General features: G+C 32.5%; 1 protein-coding gene across 2 annotated transcripts; it reads right to left on the bottom strand.

The window, feature by feature from the left end:
• Positions 1-2785: 2785 nt before the first annotated feature.
• On the bottom strand, positions 2786-10468 carry LOC117928098 (adenylosuccinate lyase-like). 2 transcript variants are annotated; one of them, XM_034847933.1, is made up of 11 exons: positions 10313-10468; positions 10009-10237; positions 8700-8852; positions 8201-8416; positions 6675-6857; positions 5992-6213; positions 5445-5561; positions 5212-5355; positions 4725-4826; positions 4254-4322; positions 2786-3353 (listed from the first exon to the last, which is right to left on the bottom strand). In XM_034847933.1, the coding sequence occupies exons 2-11, from the start codon at positions 10216-10218 to the stop codon at positions 3108-3110; spliced, it is 1662 nt and encodes a 553-aa protein (XP_034703824.1). In that variant the 5' UTR covers positions 10219-10237; positions 10313-10468; the 3' UTR covers positions 2786-3107. The 2 variants fall into 2 exon arrangements, with proteins under 2 accessions (XP_034703824.1, XP_034703822.1); XM_034847931.1 differs by having other exon boundaries at positions 10009-10468.
• Positions 10469-11262: the final 794 nt, after the last annotated feature.

Genomic DNA, 11262 nt, shown 5'->3' with positions numbered 1-11262 from the left:
TGCGTGTACTACTCTACTGGGGAGAATTTTGTCTTTTTAATCTGACAGTGAAAACTGAAAAGGATATTCCTATCCAATAAATACGTGAGGAATGGTATCATGGGATGTAGCTTCGTGTCTGAAACCCACCACATTAATTCTTCCTTCACAAATCGCAGCTGCATATAATCCAAATTAGAGTCGTATTACCTAAATGCCCCTCTAAAAATTAATATGTTGCCCCTTTTTTCTTCCATTTTTCATTTCTATTTCTTTTGGATAGGAATAAATTTGAGTCATGTCTTGTCAGATGAATAAAGAAAAAAAAAATCTTATTTCTATTTTTATTTCTTCAATAAAAATAAATTTGATGATTTCGATTCTTTTGTTTTAATGCAAAATTAGAATAATTTGATAACAATCAAAATATGAATAGAAAAATATTTTAAATCGACAATAATTCTGTTAAATATATTTTAAAATAATATTTTATATTTTATTTTTTTAAGTAAAATATCGTTTAAGAGTTTTTTCAACTAAATATAAAATTAAGAAAAATAATATTTACTTAATAAATATAAATTAATCATAAAAAGTCACAAAGCTAATAAAAATAGAAGGATAAATAAAAAGTTAATTAATAATAGAGTTTTGTTTGGATCAAACTAATTCAAAATTACTAGACTTTATATTAAAAATAAATGTCAATTTGCTAGAAAAAATGATATTAATTCACTTGATTTTGGATTTTCAAATTATTTTTTAAAATTATTAAACTCGTTAACAAATCCATACATTAAATCTCACTTGATTTCCAGCTTATTTACCGGATGAAAAAACTCTAAAAACATATTTATATATAAAGGATAAACTAACATGGTCATTTTGAACCAATTTTAATTTTAAAAAATCACATATTAATTGACATAAGTTTCAAATTGTCTTTAAAAATTATCAGACTCATTAAAAGTTTAACACACTAAGTTTGACTTGATTTGAGATATATTTATCTAATAACAAAATTTGAAGAAAAAATATCTTATAAAACCATTTTTTTTTTAATTTCAACATCTATTTTATCTGAAAAAATATTTTTCAACCAACCAAACACAATATAAGATAATTTACCAGGTCGATACTATTTTGAAGAATAAATGAGATTTTGTTTAAAAAAAATTGACAAAAAAAAAGAGTTGAAAACTTTGTTGCAAAAAAGGTTCTTATTGTGAAGTCCTAAAAATGAGCCTAAATAATCATATAAGAGGGAAGGATTATGATTTGGGTGATAGTGCTTTAAATTTTATTTTTTTTTCCAATTATCAAATTCAATGCAATAATAAGGGGATATAACAGTGAACAATAACAAAAAGGTAATTGAATAATAAAGAGATAGAGGAAGAGAAAGTAAACACCAAATTCAACTTGGTTCAGCACAATCTTACCCATGTCTACTATTGTCTAGTTGAAACCAAGGCTCCTTCAAAGTACCAATCAACACATCCATCTCTTATCAAAACCCTCTCGTCTAGAGAACCAAATGTGTATTGAAGGTCGGTACAAAGGGTGAAAGTATACTAAAGAAGGTAGTTAGATCCAAGAATGCAAGATAAGAGTAATTGCACTCAAAGTGTATCAAAAACTCAAATAAAAAGAAGTTTTTGGAGTCTAAATAAGACACTTTTGCGCAAGTTAGCCATTAGGCACAATTTCTCACTTCATTGGTTGATTGGTCGATCCATTGCTTGATTAGATGTTGGTACTTAATGCTTGTTACAAGTGATCATTTAATCCCAACTGATCAATTGGTTAGTTCTTAGATTGCTCAACCAATAGACACTGCCAACATACTACAAACCTGGGGCCAAATAGAATCGATTGACTGACCAAGTTAGAAAATTGATGTTTTATGCTCTTAAGACAATGTTCTAGTTTTGGCTAAGCTCTAGCTAAGTTTCCCAGTGTTGAGAAACCCAGTTTTAAACTTGAGAATATGCTGGAAAAATTGGGCTTTTAGCATTAAATAAGTGTAGCTGATCTTAGTAAAAGCCTCTTCAATTTTCACATTCAAGATCTTCACTTTGAGAACTCCAGAAAAATGATTCATTCAAATCCAAAGCTTAATCTTAAAAGAACAGATTTTTATGGAGTATAGCCCCAAGATTCATAGCTCATTGAAAATTGCATACTGTTTGAGCACTTCAAGACCAAATTAAGGGTTAATCCTTCATTTTGTTACCATCAAAATTGGTCTTAAGCAACCTTGGACTGATGCTTACTAAGAAAATTACAGGCTTTTAAAATCATAGCTTTTTTACCTTGCTTCTAACAAAGCAAAGAGCACCTTACTGCACTCATAAATTGAGACACATCTTATATCTCCATTCAGAAAAACCCAAATCTATCTGACAGCTGTTAAGCGGATCGGCATCTTTCCAAATTTCCTACATACTTTTGACAATTGAATCATAAACAACTCAATTTTATAAAAGCACTTACAATGTTTCGTTTCTCCACGCAGGTGTGTTGTAGCACAATTTGGTTCTGCAAAACCAGGTTTAACCAAGCCATAACAAGATAATCAACCTTTCATGAAGCTTGTGAACAGAGACAGAATATAAGGAAACAGAAAATTCATGTCCCATTCATTCACAAAGACCCACAACCCAATTCCAAAACAACACACCTTTTGTGAAACACAGACCTCCATCAATTCACAAACAGCTTACTTATCCAGGTGACCATGTTCCACAGCAGCCATTTGATTTCCATGCATTCACAAAAATGAAGAATTCATACACAGTGAAGATGAAAAAGAAGGAAACTCAGGGATACCGCCATGGGATGATTCCCAATATATAGCAAAAAGTTTGGATACAAAATTTCAGCCTCCATTTTTTATCAAACAATGCAAGGTATCATGTAAATTTCAACCTCCATCTTTGCATTCAAAGAGAGAAGGCATAATTTTTTTATTCTAATAAACATTTGTTTAGCAGCCAACAAAAATGCTACTTTTTCATCCCCAACTGAAGCATCCTGGACAAACTTACCTGGTTCAGGAGGCTGTGCAGAGTTTTGATCTAGTAGTACAACAAACCCAAACGACAATAAATACCTAGGAGCTTTTTCTAACCATCATTGCCTAAGGCCTTAAACCCATTTACCAAATTCACAGCTCTGTCAACAGCCCTCGCTAATTCAATAGCTGCTCCAACATAAGTATGTGGGGTCAAGTTCAAGAGATTGGTCTTTGCTTCTTTAGGTAATTCCAACCCTTCAATAAACTCTCTTATGCTTTCTCTAGTAACCGCTCTTCCTCTTGTTAACTCCTTTAGCTTCTCATAGGGCTCCGGAACACCATATCTTCTCATCACCTATAAATGAAATAGCAAGTGATGATACTTATTAGGAAGATCTGATAATAGTGTAAATATAATTGAAAATAACTGCTAAGAAGCCTTTAATTTTAACTATGTGGGCTCAAATAGGGCCATGTCATCTATTACAGTAAAGACCATCATGTCTTAAAATTAAAATTGATAAATAAAACAGGCAGAAAATGTGAAATAAAACATTATAATCCCCATTAAAATAAATAAATAAATAGAATGCATTAATCACTAAAAATCATCAAACAAGGGTATCACATTGCTAGACAGGAACAATCGATCCTGAATAGGACTAGAAGCTGTACTCCACAAAGACGACAACACATACCAAAAAATGCAGGGACATGACACAACTCAACCTATGAGATTTCTAGGTTGTGAACTGTATGATTTGATCCTGTAAGATTTGACCCAGCGAGGTAAATTAAGTCCAGATGATGTCTAAGGAGAAAGCTTATAAACCATTTTCTAATATCAAAGAGTGGTGCATCAAATTTAAGGAAGGGGAAGAATTTAAAACACACACACAACTTGGAAACAGTGAATCAGTATTTGTGTATATTTTTCATACTTCATATACAATCTTCTATTAGGCCCACTTGGATCTTAAGGAAAATGAGATCATTTGAGTACATAGCATTTGAAGACAGACTGTGTGTTGTTATTGTTGTTGCTTTTGTTTTCCTCTTTGAAAAGGGAAGGAAAATATATCAGAAAGGGACCTTCACTACAATTACAGAATCAAATTACAAAATCTAGTAGCATATTTACCACTAGCATCCTACACAAGTAATTGATCCTTGAAAGTTGGAGAATCATCGAATCAATATTCACAGTTTTAAGCTTCAAACATATAGCACACAAAACCAGAAGAAAAACACATACAGTCTGTATTGGTTCAGCAAGCACTTCCCATGACTGGTTCAAGTCCTCACTCAAGCCAGCTTCATTTACCTAACGTGCAAAATAAGTTCAATTAGAAAAGTTTTGCCCCACGCTGAAGCATTTACAGCTCTTTCTTCTTGACCTCAAAGTAATAATCGAACATTAAAAGAATAGAAGAGAGAGCTGCTTGCCACAGATGATGCCAAGGTGCTAGCTATTATAAGTTGGATAATAAATGGTAATGTCATCAGCACAACAATATTAAGCTGATGCATGACAATAATGTTTTTACAGATAATCAACCTTCAATATATATTTTTTTTTTGATAGGTTAATTCCCACATCAACTAAGATAATCAACCTTCAATATTACACAGTTACTCCTGATTTCCTTATGTAAGGATAACAGGTCACTGTAATTGCACATTATCCAAGAGAGGAGCAATGTAACATATTAATTATATTGCTTACCTGAAGCTTTGCTATACCCTGTAATGAACTTTTGTAGGCAAGAAGAGAATGTCCTAATCCTTCACCCATGTTCCTTAGAACTGTTGAATCAGTCAAGTCACGCTGCCAATAAGATATAAAAGATTTTTTTTTATCAGAATGGGTAAAAGAAAAATTAGTATTCCCAAAATAAGAGGCACTCCATTCCTCAATCACCAGGTCCACCACTACTATAATTTATAGCTTGGATTCATAAGCTTCTGGTATCTAGCTAAAACTGTTTCTTTATTAGTTTATTTGCATCAGAGGAATTAGCAAAAAATCTTAACTTCCTCCTAGCATCTGTTATACAGACACTATATGCAGTATAATTTTGGTTCCTTCAACTGGTACCCTATTGATGCTACTCATGGATTTAAGATATGATGAAACTAGGTGACAGAACCTAGAACATATACAAAGATAGTATAAGGAAAAAAGTTACAAAGAAAAATAGACTAGGTGTTACCTGCCATCGGGAAATAGGCAACTTCATGCTTAGATGAGATAGACCTCCATTAGCCTTACCAAGATTACCTTCACTATTTTCGAAATCAATAGGATTCACTTTGTGAGGCATGGTCGAAGACCCAATCTCACCAGCCTTTGTTATCTGCTCAAGATTTTGAATGTTAAATGATCCACATTTTTTGTATATGAGACAAACCCAATAAAAAAATTTATTCATGTAAGATTCCTTACCTGCTTAAAGTAACCTACAGAAATATAGCTCCATATGTCTCTATCAAAATCAATCAATATGTTGTTGAACTGGATAATTCCATGGAAAAGCTTTGCCATGTAGTCATGAGTTTCAATCTGCATAACAAGGACATAGAAAGTTACTGAATTGGGAAAATATGTAAGCGCATGAACATAAATGTACTTGCAATACCATAAGCCTATATATAATGTCTACTTCCATAACATGATTCTCATATGGGTGAAAAAGGTACTAGCAAAGGATAATCAGGATTGTGGATTGAAAATAAAATAACAGAAAGTCAAAAGATAAAGAACTTAATGTGAATGATCCTATGGACCCTGAAATGAGCCCTTGGTATCTAGAAAGAAGATTAAAAAAAAGGTAAGACTGTTATGAGCCAATAATAGAGTATGTTTATGGAAGGTCAAAATGAGATTAGCTAGCACTTCTTGAAATGCAAGGCTGTGTGATTTAGAAACACAATATGAAAATGACAAAGACGTTTCATTAGGAGGAGGAAAAGCAGACATGCCAAAAACAAACCTGAGTCACATAGGGATTGAAACTTAGTCCAAGTGATTTTACAAACTCTTCTGCAATTTGAGGCCAGTTAATATCAGGATATGCAATGAGATGTGCATTGTAGTTTCCAACTGCACCAGCAAACTTCCCCATTATCTCAACTTGAGAAATATCCTGCCTTTCTCTGCTTAACCTGACAGCAAAAATTGCCATTTCCTTCCCCAAGGTTGTTGGTGAGGCTGGCTACAGAACAGTAAAGAAAAATGATTGACCAATATATAACCATATTGACCTGTTTACGGCTATACTAGTTCTGACACCAAACAATATCAGTAAGTAAACTACGCATAAAAGAACAATGATATAGCAACATAGAAACCCAGAACAATTCATAAGTTCAACTACAATGTGAATCTTATAAATAAAATTGTTCAAACAAAGAAACACCCACTATCTTTCATATAACAGGAATAGAAGACTTCAAGAAATTCTAGAGAGAAAAAATACACAAACATATAAAAAGATATAATTAAGGATGGAAGTCAAACAAGGGTGATACTTAAATTTCTTGGTGGTAAGGACACTACATAATCTATTTTTACTAGTGCAACTTACACGTATTCCTACAAGTGACACAGTGAAAAAGTCAATAAAAGGCCAGGCAAGAAGCAGCTTCATTTTAAAACACTAAAAACCTGTCTTACCTGCCCATGAGTGCGAGAAAGCATGGCAATATGAGCATTATCCTTGGCCATGTTACAGATAACGTTAATCAATTCATCCATGACAGGAAATATGACCGTGTTCATTGCTTCCTTCAGCATCAATGCATGGGCAAGGTTGTTGATGTCCTCAGATGTGCAAGCAAAATGAAAAAATTCAAGCACCTGCAGTGAGATAGATAGATAGAGATAATTGATTGATAGAGAAGGAGAGACATAGAAACATAGAGAAAATTGCTAATGTCCTCAGATGTGCAGGAAAGTGAAAAAATTCAACTGCAGAGGCAGAGAGAGAGAGAAAGGAGGGGCTCAAAATTTCAGATAATTAAAACCAAGAAATGTAGCTGTTAACTTGTAAATTGTGTTGTGTGTGTGTGTGCGTGTGTTTGTATTGTGTATCATATCGTATTATGTAACTTAATGTTTTTTACATAACAAAAAATAAATCAGAAAAAAGTATAAATGCATAGGGAGAGGAGGGAGAGAGAGAAAGAGGAGTCAAAGTTTCAAATAACAAAACCCATAAACATTGTCATCAACTCATAAATTCTATCAACTATCATGTGCCATTTTCTCTTTTTTTTTGTGTTGTATATCATAATGTATAATGTATCTTAAATGAGTCAAAACCCAGGCATTCACCAATATCATATATTATAAAAATCCATAAAATCAACTTTTTGAAGTCTTAATGATAACTTTTAGTTCCAAGTTCCAATGAGTCATATATACTTATATGTATCAAAATTCCAACTTACAAGCCCTTCATCATTCCCTCCCTAAAAGAAAGAAAATCATCCAAATGAGAAAAACTAATACAACATTTTCAAAACTCAACTTTATAATATCTTAGACAAAAGTTATATATATATATATATATATGAAGTTTTCATTCACCATCATACTCAAATTCAATAATCAAGTTATTCAATTAACAGTTCCCTAATATTTATTTATTTATCGATAAGTAAGCAAGAAAATATTATTAATAACAGGGAACAATTCCCAATATTTATCATAAAAAATAAATCTACTTAAGTTTCAATCTTTTGTATGTGTCTTTGATAACAAGGGTGTACTATTTTCATGTAGGATTATTTTACCTCTTTTTATTTTTCATTATCAATTCCGTTATTAAAGTACATTCTAACAATTAAAATAATTATTTTCATTTTCAAATTTTATTTTCCCTAGAAACTATTGAAAATAGTCAAAAGCGTTTGTATCATTGTATCATTGTTACAATGCGTGTAAGATAAGATATATTTCAGTGATACATATTGTTTCACATAAAAAAGGTTGTATCATATCGTGTATTTTTAATTTAAAATTTTTAATTTTTAATTTTTGATAAGTAATCATATCATGTATTTTAAGTTCTTACAATTAAGCCTATAAACATGAAGGAGTACTGCAAAAGCAAAAGCCAACAAATAGAGGTACAATTATGTCAAGGCTGAAGTAATAGACTATTTTAGCATCTAAGAAACCGATGAAGCGAAACAAACCTTAGCAATCTCTGGATGTGACTGGCATTTCTGTTTCAAGAAATACTCCACTGCTTTAACATCGTGGTTTGTCACTTTCTCAATATTTTTAACTTCCAAGGCATCACCCATGCTAAATCCATCAACCAATCCTTGCAAATAAGATTGAGCTTCTTTACTGAACTGTGGGACCTCCGTGACTTCAGGAATTTGTGAAAGCTTCAACAACCATTTGATCTGACAGAGATTCTCTATGTTAAAAATGAACCTTTTACATACCATTTCTATCCTAAGACACAGTATCAAGACCCATAGCCCATACACTCACAGTCCTACAAAGTAGAAGGGAAAGAGTTTGGTTTCATGGCCTCAGGACCGAGCCTTTCCCACATCCCTCTGCTCATAACCACACTTCACAAATACACTAATACATGATAACAAAGTTGACTGCTCTAACATGAGTAGAGAAGGTATCTAAATTATACGACACTAAATAGGAGGTTTTGAATTAAAGTAGTACCTCAACAAGAACTCGAAAGCGGATTAGGCCATATTCACTCATGTAAGGAGCCAAGTCCTTGACTTTACTCCAATAACGACCATCCAAAGGCGACAAAGCTGTTAAGCTTGTGAGCTCAAAGTCATGAGAATATTCTCCAGGCATCCTTTTCCCCTGAAACAGTAAATTGAAGGGACAAAGGCAAAAAAACTTTACTTAGAACATTTACAAAAACACTCTGTGGGAGATGCAAATATCTTAGTTATAACATAAATTCCTTTGTTCATACTACATTAGCACCATGAAATGGGAGTTCAGGAATATTTCTCATGATGCCCTGTAACCCAAAGTCCCTAAGTGTATGTTTTCAAATCCCTTATCATATATGTTGCTGCATTTATACATTAACTAACATTGAAGTTACAACAATAAATTGTGTGTCTTATGCCCTTCTTCCCCCAAAAAAGGATTGCTTAACAAAGAAAAGCGTGCATTAGACAAGGTCGTCACAGATACCTCTACCTAATCAGGCAGTCAAATGGAGTCCAAAGGTGATTGAACAAAGAGTCAAAAGACTCAGAATCCACCAACAAATGCTTTATGGGGAAATTTGTAAATTAGAGGGACCCCATTCAAAAAGAGATACATCATGTTGAAACTGTGTGGAATATTCAAGGGACTTATTTCAGCATAAGGAGACGTGAATCTGACTGGGGCTCCAGTTTGGAATTCTTTTAACAAATGGATTCCATATAATCTTCAGCAGCATCATAATATCAGATTGTTCATGACCATCCACTCAAGGGCATAGCATTTGTTGCCTACCCATTACACTGTTTCACATTGATTGCTTACCTATTGCAACCATATTATTTCCAGGCTTGGGATTGATCCTGTAAAAGATAAAGACTCTAAAAACGAGATGGGTGGTAATGCATTAGACATTAGAAAATCTGGAGCTTAAGAATCAAGAATCCATTCCATCTGACACAGATGCTCTATGAACTAGTTAGCCATCCCAGCTTAGTTATGCCTTTTTTGTGTTTTTTTTTTGTCCCTTTTTTTCCCCAGAAAGCACTATTACCAGCCATTTGGTTGCTTTTACATCGACTATGATATTTTCAGTTGAAACACATAGAAGCAGACATTTAACTCTGGCAATAATGCTTCCATTTCGCCAAGGGTTTCTGAACTAAAACCAAGTCTTCATACCAGCAAATGATTTTTTTTTTGTCCATAATATCAAATATTATATGTGCTATTCCGTTGTAACTTATATCAACAAGTCAAAATATATCACATCATAAATCAGGGATGATGAATGAATCACCTTTTCAGATTTAATACTGTTGTCTTTGACGATGGCTTTGCAAATACAATCTCTGCGAGAATTTGCTGCAGAAATGTGAAACGACACGTTTGAAGGATGATGAGGGTTATAGGAGCAAAAGAGGCCTATTGATTTGTGGTAGCTTGATATAGGGTTGAAGAGGGACCGCTGATTTGGGTTTAAAACCCTAGAAGAAGCTCCAAACTCCATGAATCACCGCAGTAGCTTTCTTGAATTGAAACCCTAATCAGAATTGAGATATAGCTCAATATTTTCGCGTTTAGCTAACAAATATTGCACAAACCTCAACTGGGGATTGAATATATAGGTTTATGGAGCTCCTCAGTCCTCAGTCCTCACTTCCTCATCGCTCTCGCATTCCCGCCGCCGGTGATTGGGTGGAACCACTTTCCCATTCTCAATCGGAATAAGGAGCGGTGCTGAATTTAAATTATCGCATCCAAACGACAGTCTTTCCCTACAACCGAAAATGCATCATATTCCATTAATTAATATCTAATTATCTATGACCTAGATTTAATTTACAATGTATAAGATATCCTCTGATGTTATGTCATATATTTAGATTCCATTTCACAGAAACACTTTTAATTTAAAAGATGGTTTTGAAAAAACATTCGGTGTTTTGTTTAAAAATTTTAAAAATCACTTGTAGTATTAAAAAATTACTTATAATGTTTTCTAAAAAAACAAAATCATTGAGATGGTGTTTGGTATGTAAGAATGAAAAATGGGATAGACATCTCATTTATTTTCTACCTCATTTTCATGTTTGGATAAATTTTATGAAAATAGAAATAAAAATAATAATGATTCCGATAAAAATCAAATCTTACTTATAAGTGATATTTCAATTCATCACAATGGTATTATGGTTCATTTGTTCCATAAGAAAATATTAAATAGTTTAAAATTACTATTTTACCATTGGATTTCGTTCGGATGTCTCTTCATTCCATAATAAGACTTATTTTTTTAGTCTTATTATTTAGTAATAAAAAAAAACTCTCAAAAATTTATTTATTTTTAAATGAAAATTAAAAAATTATTTTAAACTATGTGTAAGGGTATTATTGTCAAAAAAAAATTAAATTTTATTTGATTTATTCTCATTCCTATTATTACGGAACATTGTAATGAAAACAAATAATCATGAATTATAGGTTCATCCAAATACTAAAAATTAAATTACCAAATTTATTTCTATTCACCAAAAAAATAGGAATGAAAACA

This window comes from Vitis riparia, chromosome 13 (genome assembly GCF_004353265.1).
Source record: "Vitis riparia cultivar Riparia Gloire de Montpellier isolate 1030 chromosome 13, EGFV_Vit.rip_1.0, whole genome shotgun sequence".
NCBI lineage: Eukaryota > Viridiplantae > Streptophyta > Magnoliopsida > Vitales > Vitaceae > Vitis > Vitis riparia.
The sequence above is the reverse complement of the archived record's forward strand: the minus strand, read 5'-3'. Positions and strand labels throughout refer to the sequence as shown.

Excerpts from the sequence above, each read along its gene's own strand:
- LOC117928098 (XM_034847931.1), bottom strand. The coding sequence starts at position 10,218 with ATGGAGTTTGGAGCTTCTTCTAGGGTTTTAAACCCAAATCAGCGGTCC. Across the intron at positions 6,214-6,674 it reads TTTCTCGCACTCATGGGCAG|CCAGCCTCACCAACAACCTT; the intron begins GTAAGACAGGTT and ends ACTGTTCTGTAG. Across the intron at positions 5,356-5,444 it reads CTGTAGGTTACTTTAAGCAG|ATAACAAAGGCTGGTGAGAT; the intron begins GTAAGGAATCTT and ends AATCTTGAGCAG.